We start from the raw sequence: 16,529 nt of genomic DNA on the forward strand, positions 1-16,529 counted from the left end.
AAAGATTTCCGTCTACATCACTTAAGCTTTCTCTTCTGTTTCACTCATCATTCTTTACTATTGTTTTTGTTTGGCCTCACTTCAGGGCCTTTGGATGCAAAATGTTCATATTCAAAGCTCTTGAAATGTGGACACATTTATTCACAGGCCTTTTACACACATTGAGGGCATTTCACTTGCCCAGTTCCATCCCCTGTCTGAACCTGCACTGGAGGGATTTATCACCAATAAACGCCTTATAGTCCCGGCCTCTTTGCCTTGGGACGCTCACCACCTGTGAGAGGCTCCCCCAGAGATTGCTCAACATTCTGGGAACCATTTCACTCCCCCTCCAGGGGCTGCCACTCTCCACCCCCGCTACCTCAGATGTGTGCCTGTCAGGGGTTTCACCCAAAGGCTAGGATCATTTCCACCTCTGCACTGGCTTTCATTTGAAACAATACAAGAGGTGGAAGAATAACACGAGGGGAATGGATATTTAAAATGCGCGCTAATTAGAGCCCTCCCATCCACAAGTTCCTGAACTCTCTCTCTCTGTGGCTCAGATCAGAGCGTCTCAGGGCTGACCTTCCTTTAGAGTTGTTGGAGAGTGGCATTTAACTTGCAGTGAATGCCCAAAGCTACGAAATACACTCTTCACAGACGAATCATCCTGCTGACACCAGAAAAGATACAAAGCATGATGTGATATCTGTTAATCAGCCACCAGAGTGCCTGGGGCAAGCAGGTTCTTTACAAACCCTTTTTAATGAGAGTTGCTTGATAAACTGCCTTAGAAGTAAAGTAAAATAAATGATGACAAGTCCTTAGAGGTCGCTTTTGCAGTTCAGCTGATGTATAACTGAGTTTCTAAGCTACTCATCTTCATTTATTAAGTTCTTACAATTGACTGGGTGCAGTGCTGTTTCATGTTGCAACTCTGGACCCATTAATATGACTGCCATTCGCATTTCAATAAAGCTGTTAGAGGAGCCGGGAGGAGAAGGGGGAGGGGAGGTTGCCACAAAGTAGGGATTTTTTTTTTCCCCTCAGCCTTTAAAAATAAAAATAGATTGTTAGACACTAGCCTGATAATTGATTATTGGTTCCATGTTCTGGGCCTTGGGTAAAGTCCTCTGTGTACATTATAACCTTCAATATCCACGAGAACCCTGTAAGGTAAATAGAATTAAAATCCCTATTTTACAGATGAGTACACTGAAGACTTCTCTTTCTGGGAGAGGGTAGAATTAAGTTACTTTCCCAAGTTTATTTAGCTAGTGAGGTAGTGAAGTCACTTTTCAAACTCGGGCAGCCTATTGCTATTTCAACCTTTATAAAGTCCATGGGTAATTTTTCAATAACAACAAAATAGGTACACTAAAGAGTTTACTTCATTTTGAAAACTGAGAAGGAAACAAAAGAATCTCTAAATAGAAATCAGATGTGTTCTTTCTCATCATTTATTTTTTCACTAAATACTTTTTCAGGATATCTAACTGTCAATCAGTGCTCCAGAAATCTGGAATATAAGTATAAAAAAATAAAACCAACCAACCAAACAAAAAAACCCCACAATCCTTGGTTTATAGTCTATGTAACTCATGAGTTGTAGCCTTCTGGAATAAATGTAATAATGGAAGTACATATAATTGATAGTAGCTACCTCTTCTGAGAAGAAACAGGAGGTGAGGTTGGGGTGAGCATTGGGACCGCTTCAGAAAAACTTCATGGAATGCTAAAGGCTTAATCCGGTCTTGAAATTTTGGTCAAAGTTTTCCAGATAAAGCAAGGTAGGAAGCAGAGAAAGAAGTTTGCAGGCTATAGAAACAATATGAAGACAGGCAGGATGTTATGACGGAGTAGATATTTTCAAAGGTAGAAGTTACAGGAAATTAAATTTTAAGTCAATTTGTTATAAGAAAATCATGTGTATTAGAGTTGAAAATCGGTGGCTCAGAGGTTAAAGCGTCTGCCTGCAATGCGGGAGACCTGGGTTCTATCCCTGGGTTGGGAAGATCCCCTGGAGAAGGAAATAGCACCCCACTCCAGTATTCTTGCCTGGAGAATCCCATGGGCGGAGGAGCCTGGTGGGCTACAGTCCACAGGGTTGCAAAGAGTTTGGACATGACTGATCAACTTCACATTCACATTCATAGACTGTCCATTAAGGTATAGTAATTTACAGAAATAAAGATGAAAGCCCATTGTGCTTTGTGGCCAGAAGTTTAAAAAAAAGTAAAACTTGAGGAGGTTAGCTATGATAGACGCTGAAGGTCACAATGTCTGACCTGGGATTGTTCAGTGCATGATATCTCTAAGTGATATATGAAAAAAATGAAAATAATTTGGGTCTGGACTGAACTTTTCCTAGTAAACTGAATTTTACATGGCAACAGAACCACCTCAAAGTTATTTTAATAAATGAACTAATGTTTATTAAACCTGTTTTACAAGCTTGATACGTTTATGAAAATGTCATCAGCTACTTTTCGAAATCCCACTTTATTTTTAGGTAAATGGAGCACTTGAAATGCCAAAACTTTTAATGTTCATTTTTCACCTTGTAGTCTTATTTTTATGAAATTGCTGGCCTACTTTTGTTGGAAAATTTAAAGTCTAACATTTTTAGTACCATAGAAGCAGACGTTTCTTAGTTTTCTTCTTAAATAATTTCTGGTTTTATTTTTAGAGGTTATTAATATTAACTTAATTTGTAAATGATGCATTAACTTTAAAGAAACCTCCAAAGACAGTTTTTTGTTGTTGTTGTTTTTTTAAGGCCAGAATTTCCTGAAGATTTTGAAGCTTCAGTTCATGTTTATTATGACTACCTCGGGCACTGATAGGAGTCTGAGAACATGAGTAAGTTATTACAAGAAGTCCTATTGAGCTTATTTCAAGAACATTTCTATCTGTGAGGGCTTATACCCAAGGCTGATGCTATCATATCATGTTACTCTGAAGCATGGCAGAGAAAAAAAAGAGGTAAAAAGAAGCATGTAATGGACTAAAAGCAAAGGAACAAAACACCAATTGATTTTTCTGTGTTCTTGCATAAAACTGAAGGAGGTAGAAGACAAATTATCAAAATCAAAATAATAAATCCCCAGAACAGAGTCTATCATTATGTCTGGGATGGTAAGGATTTACAGAGCACTTAACTAACTCTGGGGACTTAAATGTGATAAGTAGTTTGCTACACACTTCCCTCCTTTTTTTCTTTTCTTTTCTCTTCAGAGGGAGGGAATACGGCAGTCACTGTTCTCATTCAGCTTCAGTTTAGAAAAGAAGGGGAAAAAAGTGGCCCCCATCTATACAGTAAAAATTTCCTAGGAAAGTTAAAAAATACTTATTCTTTGGCAATTTAATAGCAGCCTCTTCCTAGATTGTTTTACTTTGAACCAGATGACATATATCTCAGGTCTAAGAATAAAAACAAAATGTGTCAAAATAAATTCACATTGTCGTGCTCTCATAAGACATACTTGAGCTTGCTTGCCTTCTGTAAGCTCCCTCAGACCCCCTCTGCCCTCAGTTTCTTTCTCTATTTCCTCCAAAAACTGTACAGAGACTTATATGGTATGTTGTACATGGAAGTAGCCAGGGGACCAGCCATATCTTGACTGCTTGAGGTAGTATTTTTCTCTCTGAACTTCAGTTTTCCCTTCTGTGAAGTTAGAAAAACCATTCACTTTTCAAGGTTATTTTGAAGATACACTTGGCTTGTATTAAATACTCAACAGTTGGTGGCCACTGTAACTATTACTTTTATCGTTATGATTATTTTTATTACTGTCATAATCATGTTTGGAGAATAAATGAAACAAATTTGGAGCTCATCTGAGATTGTAGCATCTTTTGTATCTTTTAGACAAACACTATCCTAGAAACAAAATATTTTGGTTTCCATAACAGCAAGAGAGTGCAATGATTAGCAAAATAGAAGAAATCAATGCCAGCCTTGTATATTTATTTTAACCAAGAAGAACACGCTTTTTCAAATCTGATGGTCATTGTCCCACTCAGCTTAAAAACTACTGCTGGCTGCAAACTTTTTGAATATAACTTTACCCAGCATTTTAGGTTAAAATTGTTCGAAGATCATTCTTTCAAAATGGCTAACAGTACTGCCCCATGAAAGCCACGAGCAGCCATGTGAAACCAGAACTCCCAGGGACCTTCACCTCAGGCCACAAGATCCCACCATCTCAGCCACACAAACACAAAGCTAATTTTCAAGCAATATGAGAGTATTTGAAAACACTTTTATTATTACTAATTACAACAAAGAGCCAATTCAATGGAAAAGACCCTGATGCTGGGAAAGATTGAGGGCAGGGGGAAAAGAGGACAATAGAGGATGAGATGGTTGGATGGCATCATGGACTCAATAGATACGAAAGTGAAAGTTGCTCAGTCGTGTCCTACTCTTTGTGACCCCATGGACTGTAGCCTCCCAGGCTCCTCTGTCCATGGAATTCTCCAGGCCAGAATACTGGAGTGGGTAGCTGATCCCTTCTCCAGGGTATCTTCCCAACCCAGGGATCGAACCCAGGTCTCCTGAATTAATAAAGAATGCTTCCTTTTAGGACTATTAAATTTCCTATGACTGGTTCCAAATAGGAAAAGGATTATGTCAAGGCTGTATATTGTCACCCTGCTTATTTAAGTTCTGTGCAGAGTACATCATGAGAAATGCTGGGCTGGAGGAAGCACAAGCTGGAATCAAGATTGCCGGGAGAAATATCAATAACCTCAGATATGCAGATGACACCACCCTTATGGCAGAAAGTGAAGAGGAACTAAAAAACCTCTTGATGAAAGTGAAAGAGGAGAGTGAAAAAGTTGGCTTAAAGCTCAACACTCAGAAAACAAAGATCATGGCATCTGGTCCCATCACTTCATGGGAAATAGATGGGGAAACAGTGGAAAGAGTGTCAGACTTCATTTTTGGGGGCTCCAAAATCACTGCAGATGGTGATTGCAGCCATGAAATTAAAAGATGCTTACTCCTTGGAAGGAAAGTTACGACCAACCTAGATAGCATATTCAAAAGTAGAGACATTACTTTGCCAACAAAGGTCCGTCTAGTCAAGGCTATCGTTTATCCAGTATGTATGGATGTATGGATGTGAGAGTTGGACTGTGAAGAAGGCTGAGTGCTGAAGAACTGATGCTTTTGAACTGTGGTGTTGGAGAAGACTCTTGAGAGGCCCTTGGACTGCAAGGAGATCCAACCATTCCATTCTAAAGGAGATTGGTCCTGGGTGTTCTTTGGAAGGAATGATGCTAAAGCTGAAACTCCAATACTTTGGCCACCTCATGCGAAGAGTTGACTCATTGGAAAAGACTCTGATGCTGGGAGGGATTGGGGGCAGGAGGTGAAGGGGACGACAGAGGATGAGATGGCTGGATGGCATCACCAACTCGATGGATGTGAGTTTGAGTGAACTCCAGGAGTTGGTGATGGACAGGGAGGCCTGGTGTGCTGCAATTCATGGGGTCGCAAAGAGTCGAACATGACTGAGCTACTGAACTGAACTGAATTTCCTATGGAACGTACTTGCACAAGAGGGGAAAAAATGTGACTTTTCAAGGAAGGGGGAAACTTGTGAATTAAACTATGAATTTTAGGATATTTTTGGAAAAGTATCTCAGGTCTGTGGAGACAAAATTCAGTTTTATAGTTGCTACTATTACACACATGTATTTTGGAACAACAGGCAGATAATTGCAAAGCATTATTACAATTCACACACACAAAAAAATTGACACTTTTTCTTACAGCTGCAGAGTTGATTTGATATATCCCACAGATAAAACTGATATTTTATACTTGTTTTCTTATTACAGATTATTTCAATCATCACCTAACTACATCTCCCAATTAAAGCACAATTTTAAGTACCAAAAATCAAACTGGGCCCTTCCAATAAATGAAACCCCAAGTATCACATGTTTAAATAAACTGAATTTGAATCCAATATCTAATCTTTCTTTCATAAAAAGCCTCTAGTCATTTATGTCAAAATTGGACCTCCCAAATGGAGTTCCTATGTACCTATTTCCATCCTCAAACCACTCATTTGGTTCACAAATCACATAATTATGAGTACAAAGGGATCTTGGGAAGTGCAATCACTTCACTGGCACATGGAAGTAAAATATGGATGCTCAATTTCCATCTTAATGCATGCAAATGATAGACCCACACGTCCAGGCATCCTAACTGCCCCGTGCACAGCCTGTCACGTGAGCTATCACATTTAAGGAGAGAATCCTGTTCCTTGGAACATGCTGAACAACATTCAGCAGAATTGTCTCCAATTCTAATTTTGTTCAAATGTCTTACTTTAATTTCTGAGTACATAAATATTGAATTCTAGCCCTTAACATATTTTTATCTTTTGCCTAAGAAAGTTGATATGTTACTGTTATTTTATTTTATAAAGAAACTGGCGTATTGTCCCCTGTATAGTCTATAATGCTTGTAGGGCTTTGGATCTAGGATTCGCTAAAAGTGTGACCTAACCTCCTTGAGCTTTGCCGTCCTGATTGAAGAAATGGGACTGTATTCAGGGATGCCTTGTACAACACAGAGGCTGTACACTGTGCAGTGTGAAAGACCCTTGCACACCTGGATATCACAGCTCAACTCTCTGTGTTAGGATACAGGTTTAATCTTTTTAACAAAGGCTTGGAGTTAACAAGCTATGAGTTGATTTCTGTCTCATGGGTCAATCTGATTAACTGAATGTAAGCAGATCACCACTGGCACGGCAGAGTCCCAAGTCCCAAGCTCCCTCTCCCTTGCTTCTCTGCCATCCCTAGGCTGTTGTCCTTATACACGTGATCCAAGAAGGCTGACAACCACATCTGCATTTCAGGCAGCAGGATAAAGCAAGGAGGTAAGAGGGGCCATGTTGCCATCCTTAAAGGACGTATCCTAGAGTTTGTTTACATGCCCCCTGTCACATTGGCCAGAATTCGGTCATGTGGTCCTGAAAGAGAATCTGGGAACTGTTGTCATTTCCCCAGAGTGACGATCCAAGAAAGGAAGGAAAGAGAGACCTATTGGACAGACAATTAGTTGGGGGAAGTGCGCTGACTACATTTCCTTATTTTCTATATTCTTAATGCTCTGGCATTTGAGGCCTTGATCCTGGAGAGAGTTCTCCCCCTGCAGCTAGCTAATTCCTAGAAATGAGCTTGCCTTCTATTCAGAAACCAACCTACCCACAGCCCATGCTCCCATTTCCTTTATCAAACACCCACACACCAAGCTAACACCTACCTAAATCTTCCCGGATCCAGGGACTTGACAACTAGGGAATACTATTCAACTATCCAGCCCCACGTTACTCAGTGACCCTACCCTGTCTTTCCCATACCTTCCCATAAAATAGTAACAGTAAAAACTCCTGGTCACATTCTGCTTTTGCTCCTCTTCTGACTTAGACCCTTTCTGGTCCTTCCCCAGGTGGCCCTGTGGGGCATGCCGCATGTCTAGGGATCTGTGAGTACAAACTCCTCCCTTTATGACAACCATTCCCATATCTGCTGTCTTACCATATCTGACTAAAACAAATTCTGGGTACATTCTTAACATAGCAAGCAACTAGGAATCTCTCTCAGGGAGCCTGTTACTATCTTCACATATACTACACAGGGATATTTTTGAGGATTAAGTGACTAGTGAATACTAACTTTGTAAATACTACCATTCTATACAAACATAAAGACAGTTATATAATTCAGTTCAGTCACTCAGTCGTGTCCGACTCTTTGCAACCCCATGGACTGCAGCACTCCAGGCTTCCCTGTCTATCACCAACTCCTGGAGCTTACTCAAACTCATGTTTTTTTAGTAACATATTTTGTGATATAATCCATATATCATACAATTCACCCATTTAAAGTATACAATTAAATGCATTTTATTATAATCACAGTGTTATGTATCCATCAGCACTAACATAATCCAGAACATTTCCATTAACACAAAAGGAAACACCATCCCCATTAGCAGTCAATCCTATTTCCGCAGCCCTAGGCAAAACAGTAGTCTCTATTCTCTCAATATACATGTGCATATTCTGGACATTCATGTCTGTGGAATCACATATTATGTGGTCTTTTGTGTCCTGTTTGTTTCCCTTAGAGCAATGTTTCCGAGGTTCATCCATGTTGCAGCATGTGTATATCAGTACATCAGTCCTTTTTATTGCTGAATAATATTCTTTTATATGCATATACCATATTTTATCCATTTAAAATAAAACTGATGGGTATGTTGGTTGTTTCCACTTTGGGCTATTGTGAATATGCTTCTATGAACATTTGGATTTAAGGTTTTATGTGGATATGTATTTCATTTCTCTCATATATACACCTAGAAGTGAAATCACTGGGGCAAATGAGTAACTTTCTATTGAACCTTTTGAGAAATGGCCAGACCGTTTCCCAAAGTGGCTGTGCAATCTCATATTCCCAACACCAGAGTCTGAGGTTCTGAAATCTGCACATCCCACCAACATGTGTTATCTGACATTTTGGTTCCAGCCACCTTAGTGCATGTGAAGTAATATCTCATTGTGGTTTTGAATAATATTTTCCTGATGGTTAATCAGCATCTTTTCATGTGTTTACTGGTTATTTGTGTATCTTCTCTGGTGAAATAAACATTTAGTCACTCTGCTCATTTTTTAAAATTAGGTTATCTTTTTGTTATTGAATTCTGAATTACTTTATATTCTTTATATATACTTCATATACTCCAGATACAAGTTCCTTATCACACAGATGATTTGCAAAAATTGTCTCCTATTTCGTGGATTGTCTTTTCACTTTTTTTAAGCACAAAAGTTTTCAATTATCATGTAGCCCCATGTTTCTATTTTTCTGCTATTACTTGTGATTCTGGTGTCAGAGCTACAAATTCCAAATGACTTTTTGTAGTGGCACAAGATATATCTTGAGAAACGCTGACCTGGTTGCAGACAGTCCTTGACTAGCTCATTCTTTTGGAGCCTGCTCTTGTGGATGTATTGAGAGCTATCGTCAAGGATAGCAGGGAAGATTAGCCTAATCACCCTCGTTACAAGATAGTCTTCCATTTAGTCATCCATCTAGTAGCTATTAGAGACATTGTGAAAACTAGAAAGAGGAGCCAGCTGTGAGAAAATGGAATCTTTTATACAAGTCTCGATGGTAGGTTTGTATCAGAGGTGGAAGATAGTTTGCCCCTTCCCCCTGTCCTGTGTAGCCCTGTGCTGGGTCAGTGGCTTAACTAGCAGACCTTGGGAGCTATTTCAAGTCATGTTCATTCGCTTGGCTGGACACTTGTATAATGCACAGATTGCACAGCTGTACATGGTGGCCTGGCCACTTTACTGGGGGCTTTATTTTGTTATCTCATCAAATTTAGTGTTAATACCTCTATTGTGTAGATATCATTGTCCCTCTATGGCCAGTGAGGAAACTTGGGTAGGTCAATTGGCTTCTTCAAGTTTACAAAACTTGTACATAGGAGAATGGAAATTTGTGCCCTGATCTTATAAATTCAGTTCTGTTTCTCCATTATGCCACTTTCTTGTTTTCTATGCGTCATTCAAGCTTGAAGACCTTAAAGCTTATGAAATGTTTCTATCTGAAACCAGATCAGAAACTCCCTGATGTGTCGGGAACCTATTTACCTTGCCTGAGTCTGCACTCAGATCACTACTTCCTTCGCATTGCTTCCCTATGTCAAACACCTGCCCTTTCCATTTGGGGGTTTGGCAGTGCTCCTCTTCCTGTACTGCTGAACCACAGGAAGATCTCTTCTACCTTCATGAAGTTGCCAGAAGGCTGTCAATCAGAAGAAATGCTGGAATTTGGTATGGGATTACTTGATCACTGGACTGCCTGGAAGGTTTTATTCAAATGAGACATGAAGGTCTATGATATGAGGTTCATGACCACACACACAGGTGCACAAGGGCATGAGTAGAAACCAATGGGCCATGGCAGGGGAGACTGGAGGAAAGACTTTTACAATTCCTTTCTTTGTATGCAAATCTTTTTTTTTTTTAACCCATGAGATACATGTGGCTGCATCTTTGGACAACCCGGCAACTTGATTTTCACCTCATCAATCCCTGATGCTGGGAAAGATTGAAGGCAGGAGGAGAAAGGGACGACAGAGGATGAGATGGTTGGATGGCATCACCGACTCAATGGACATGAGTTTGGGTAAACTCTGGGAGTTGGTGATGGACAGGGAGGCCTAGCGTGCTGTGGTTCATGGGGTCACAAAGAGTCGGACACGACTGAGCAACTGAACTGAACTGAATATCTCTCACACTGCCTTCCATCTATATTATATTTCACGTGTGTGCATGTGTGTGTGTGTGTGTGTGTGTGGAGGGCTGTTTATTTTCTTTCTTCTCAATGGAGAAATGAAAAGGAGCCTATAAGAAAATAATTCACAGAAATTCAGGATGTCTATAAGAAGTGGAACTCAGCATAGAAAGTGGATTTGTTGCTCATCCTTGAACCTACCCAAATACGAGCAAAGGTATTTGGAGAGAGGCAATTAGATGGACAGAGGGCATGGGTAGCCTCTATTCCCACTATGTGGTCTGGCAAGAATCAGGGTTTAGGTATTTTGATGAGCTAAGTGAAATTGACCCTGAATATTCATTGGAAGGACTGATTCTGAAGCTGGAGCTTCAATGCTTTGGCCACCTAATGCAAAGAACTGACTCATTGGAAAAGACCCTGATGCTGGGAAAGATTGAGGACAGAAGAAGAGAGTGACAGAGGATGGGATGGTTGGATGGCATCACTGACTCAATGGACATACTTTTGAGCAAACTTAGGGGGCTAGTGAAGGACAGGGAAGCCTGGCATGCTACGGTTTATGGGGTCGCAAAGAGCTGGACACAACCAGTGACTCAACAGCAACAACACAGTGATAGAACTGAAGTAACTGCATGAAGCTGCCTGGTGTTCAGGGGTGGTCTGTCAGACTAGGGGACCAGAGCACCCCGGGGAAACGGGGCATGTGAACTGAGATGGAGTGGAGGCGTGTGAAAGAATCACGGTTCCATCTTCTAGGGCAAAGAATTGCACAGGGGGATATCCCTTAGAGACATATGTACTTGAAAAGTACATATGTGTCCTCAGAGGCCAGGGTTGGGACACCTACCACACCAAGGACATCTGCTGTCACTCACAGGATCCCAGAGAGGATTATAACAGCAGCCAGTTGAGTAAGAGAGCCTTGTTGTCCCTTTCCTTCACCCTCACTTCTGCATTTCATAACAGAGGTGCTGAAGACAGGGAAAGACAAGAGCAGAGTCCCAGAGCAGTCTGCCCCTCCCTGCCCTGCCCCTGCATCACAGAGGAGCAGGAGTAGTTAAAAAGCTGATGTCCTCTCCCCCTTACCCCCTGTCATGACCCTTGAGCCTCAGAAATAGAAGCTTTAGTAGAAAGAAAGCCTTAATTCATATATGAGATTCACACGTTGAACTCTGTAAAAACAGGCATATATTAAGGAAAAGTATACAGATTGTTATGAAACCTGCCCAAGATTCAAGAAATTTATTGGCAGTGAGAAGGGGACTTTTGAAATAGTCATTTGGGCAGTGCCTGGAAAAACCCACTGACTTCCAGGCTTTTAATTCTCATCTCACTGAGTAGAGTCTGCAAGATGAGCTGGTTTTAAGCAACCTAATTTTGTACTCACCTTTGTTCTTTACCACTCCCTCTCCCACTCCTTTCCAAACATCATCTACTCGGTTCCCAGATTAACGCTGTCCTCGCTCTGGTCCTTCTGTTTGTCATCCTGCTGTCTTTGTGAGGCATCTCTGGGTCATCTTAGGAAATCATTCTCAGTTACAATCGAGTTTCTGGCTTGTTCCTCAGGTGTGTGCATTCTTGATCTCTATTTCACTCCTTCCCCTTCTGAGGATGTAATTGCCATTCCCACAGGAAGTATACTCTTGCCTATCTTGTTTATTGCCTAGTATGCCAGTCTCTACTTATGAATCACGTAAAATTGTTCTTTTAGATCTCAGATACATTGTGTCGAAGGTTTAAAATCATGTGGCGCCTTCTGACTGAGAGTGTACACTGAGGACTACAGATGCAGAAGTACTGGTAGTACTGTTTACAGCTCCCCTACAAAAATGCAACCTCTGTTCCCATTGGGTTTGCTGGGGATCTGGCTTCCTCAACTGCAAGAGGAAAGGGGACTCTCTTGGCCCCTGGAACTGGGGCCCAAGAGGAATCAAGGCTGCTGATGGCACATGGTGAGGACAGATGGCCCACAAAAGGGGAGCCGGGTCAGGATGGAGAATCTTCCCTGCCTGTTATATTTTGGTCCCAAGTGAGAACTGGACCATAAAGGAGGCTGAGTACTGAAGAATTTACGCCTTTGAATTGTGGTGCTGGAGAAGACTCTTGAGAGTCCCTTGGACAGCAAGGAGATCAAACCAGTCGATCCTGAAGGAAATCAGTCCGGAATATTCATTGGAAGGACTGTGCTGAAGCTGAAACTCTAGTACTTTGGACATCTGATGCGAAGAACTGACTCCTTAGAAAAGACCCTGATGATGGGAAAGATTGAAGGCAGGAGGAGAAGGGGACGACAGAGGATGAGATGGTTGGATGGCATCACCGACTCAATTGACATGAGTTTGAATGAGCTCCGGGAGTTGGTGATGGACAGGGAAGCCTGGAGTGCTGCAGACTGTGGGGTCACAAAGAGTCAGACATGACTGAGTGACTGAAATGAACTGAACTGATGCAGACAAACACCCTTAGAAAAGCCCTCAACTGACAATAGGCGTGAAAATACTCCAGCTCCCTCTCTCTCAGATGGGATGCCTCCGAGTTCATGTTCTCCGTGGTTTCTCAGTATCCCATAGTAAGAATATGCTCCAGTTGCCCACAGGGGCAACCTGCTTGAAATGCACCCCTTCCTGCCCCGTCTCATTCACTGCTTCTCCCTGGACATTTCTTGGTCTCTCCTCCCAAGTAAACTACTTGAATTCAAATCGTTGTTTTAGGACTTGTCTCCATAAGAGCCCAAACTAAGATAGACATGTGTTGATCCTATTTCTTTTTTTAAAAAATTCCATTGGAATTTTGATAGGGATCCCATTGAATCTATTGACATCTTTAGGTAGTATGAACAATATTAATTTTTCTAGCCATGCCCACAAGACATCTTTCCATTTATTTGTTTCTTCAAATTTCTTTCCTTAATGTCACATAATTTTCAGTGCATAGAGCTTTCACTTCATGGTTAAATTTATTCCTAAATGTTTTATTGTTTTTGATGTTACTGTTTTCTTTATTTGTTTTCTTTTTCATGTAGTGGTTACTACATAGAAATGCAACGGATTTTTGTCCATCTTGAATTTTTACTGGTTTATCAACACAACAGTTTTTTGAAAAAGTCTTTAGAATTTTCTATAAACAAGATTGTGTCATCAACAAGCAGAAACAGTTTTAGCTCTTCTTTTCTAATTTGGATTACCTTTTTTTCTTTTTCTTATTGTCATGGCTAGAACTTCTAGTACTGTTTTAAATAAAAATGGAAGCAGTTGGTACCTTTTTCTTGTTCCTGATTATAGTGGGAAGGCTTTCAGCTTTTCACTTTTGAGTATGATGTTAGCTCTAGGATTATCATATGTGGCCTTTTTATTATATTGAGAGTAGGATGGTGGTTGCTGTGGCTGAGAAGTGGGGGAAATAGGAAGAGATTAGTCAGAGGGTACAAACTTTCGGTCATAAGTTAAGTTCCAGGGATCCTTGGTGACTATAGTTAACAATACTGTACTGTATTCTTTAAATTTGCTATTAGAATAGAGCTTTAATATTTCATCATAACAACCACAAACTGGTGACTATGTGAGTTAAAGGATGTGTTAACCAAGCTTGTTGTAGTAAAGATTTCACAATATATACATGTATCACATCATCATATTGTATGCGTGTGTGTGTGTGCTCAGTTGCTCAATCATGTCCAACTCTTTGCAACCCCATGGACTGCAGCCTGCCAGGCTACTCTGGGCTTTTCCAGGCAAGAATACTAGACTGGGTTGACACTTCCTACTCCAGGGTATCTTCCAGACCCAGGGATCGAACCCACGTCTCTTGAATCTTTTGCATTGACAGGCAGATTCTTTACCACTGTGCCAGTTGGGAAGCCCCCATTATGTTGTATAACTTAAACTTATACAATGTTATGTGTTAATTATATCTCAATAAAACTAGGGGGGAAAGAGATAGATATTGTGTGACATGGTATGGTGAGGAGGAGGTAGTCACAGGCAGCTACCAATGAGAGAAAAAGAGATAAAAATTCTTCAGAGGAGTTGCAGAAACAAGGAATGGGAAAGGCCAGTATTCATTCACAACTGCATTTCTGAGGGAAGCTATAAATTTGATACTATATTTAAAATCAGATTATTTCAATCTTCTGAGGACTAAGAAGAGTAACAGTTTTTTAGCACAATGTTCTTTTCTCTAGTTTTCTAATGTCTACATTTAATATTCATGTCCAGGAGCCGGAGACCCTAGTGTCCTTGGATTGATCAATTTCCTTGACTTCTTTTCTCATTAGAATGGCATTTAATGCTTTCCTTCCACCATTCAACTTCAGTTTGATTTATCAACTCTGGAGGGCTTTCAGAAACTTGAAATGAATTCTGACTACATACCATATAACTAACTTTTTATTATGGGAAAATAAAAAATACATTTTTTTCATCTATAATAAGATTAATCCCAGGAGTCAATGTCAGTAGAATATGTGTGTGAAGAGATTTTCCAGTGGAGGAAGTAGCTTTTTTGGGCTAGCATTCTTCTCTGATTCAGTGGTAGTTGGTGGCATGTTTTTTAAAAAACGGCTGAGTAGACAAGCCACTGGACATGCACACACAGACAAATACTTTTCCCCTCTAAGTTCATTTGTCGTTATGTAGATGATAAGCTTGACTACTCTAATAAATATTTGTTCTATAGAAATTATAAACTTCTTTAGGATGGGAAGCAATTCTTCCCTTTTGAATTATGCCTGAACACCTAACGTCTAAAACAGTGTACACAGAAGGTACTCAGGAAATGTTTGTTGAACTGACAAAGAAAACAGAAATCAAATTGAGAGTGGTCTGTTTGTGACAAGTATTTGCACAGCCTTATAGATATTCTTCTTTTTCTTGGTGAGTTATAGCAAATATTTGATCTTGTTTGGATCACAGGGTTGAAATGTGATTGTTCATAATTTGTGATAAGAGCCTAAAGTCCCTGACATTCAACTAGTCCTGCAATTCTTTCTACTGATAGAATAAAAATAGTAACTGCTGTTACTGCTATTCCTTGTTTTGATACCTATACTGGAGTTCTCCAAACATTCTTCTCACTAAACTTCTTTTGTTTCCTGTCTTGCTTCCACCTTTGTTCAAAGGAGATACTAATGATGCTATGCTGACTTTTTGCCCCATCCGTTGTGCAAAATTGGGCTTCCCAGGTGATGCTGGTGGTAAAGAACCCACCTGCTAATGCAGGAGACATGAGATGCAGCTTCAATCCCTAGGTCTGGAAGATCCCCTGGAGAAGAGCATGGCAACCCACTCCAGTATACTTGCCTGGAGAATCCCATGGACAGAGGATCCTGGCAGGCTATGGTCCTTAGGGTCACAAAGAGCTGGACATGGCTGAAGCGACTTAGCACACATGCACGCCCGCCTGATGCTTTCATTAAGCTTCTTGACTCTGGGTTTCATTGTCCTCTAATTAAATGAATGGAGCCTGGTACTCACTGAAAATACACAGCAAGTTTTGGCCCTTCCCCGTTCATAGATTCTAAGATCTCTACCGCTTCCTTATGTTCAAAATCCAGATTCTTCATTTCGTCCTGGTTCATTCAGACAGATGCGCTATATATATATATATACACATATAAATTAACATTATTTGTCAGGCTGTGCAGAGGAAAAGAAAAGAATTTGAGAAAGTGACTAAGGAGAGGAGGAAGATTGATACCTGTGATTCAATTTAGCTGGACTGCTTTATTTGTGCCTTGATCTTTTCCTGTCTAAAAACGATGGCATTTTTGATACTCTGCTCCAAGCAACCTCCCCAGGGCAAGTGCAGATGTATTGAGCCATTTGGCAGCAGTGTGGACCGACTCAGAGATCCTCTCTTCTCCCTAATGAAGTCATCTCCTCTCGGCAGCCCAGCCTTTCCCATCACTCCATGTTGGAACTTGGCTTTGGCTTGCATAGTTCCGTCATGATGTAGATGGTCTCCTACTTCAGTTCTGGAGAAATCTACCCAACCATGAACAGGACATTTACAGGAAAGAAAAAAAAAAAGAACTCTTTTATTGAAAGAAATATTTTACTGTAACATTTTGATTTGGAGGTTGGGGAGCAAAGGCTTGGTGTCTGATTTCTGGGGAAAATCACATTTTTCATGGCTTTCTAAGGATATTTGTCTGTATTTAATTTCTCTGAGTAATTTATATACTTCAGGCTAAAATGTAATGAGAT

General features: G+C 40.5%; 1 protein-coding gene across 1 annotated transcript in view; it reads left to right on the forward strand.

The window, feature by feature from the left end:
- Positions 1-2,877, forward strand: part of XRCC4 (X-ray repair cross complementing 4) — a 379,323-nt gene extending 376,446 nt beyond the window's left edge. The window contains exon 8 of the mRNA XM_070794004.1: positions 2,762-2,877. Coding sequence (XP_070650105.1) covers positions 2,762-2,825 — 64 coding nt within the window. The 3' untranslated portion in view covers positions 2,826-2,877. The remainder of the gene's footprint in view (positions 1-2,761) is intronic.
- Positions 2,878-16,529: the final 13,652 nt, after the last annotated feature.

Source organism: Bos indicus, chromosome 7 (genome assembly GCF_029378745.1).
Source record: "Bos indicus isolate NIAB-ARS_2022 breed Sahiwal x Tharparkar chromosome 7, NIAB-ARS_B.indTharparkar_mat_pri_1.0, whole genome shotgun sequence".
NCBI lineage: Eukaryota > Metazoa > Chordata > Mammalia > Artiodactyla > Bovidae > Bos > Bos indicus.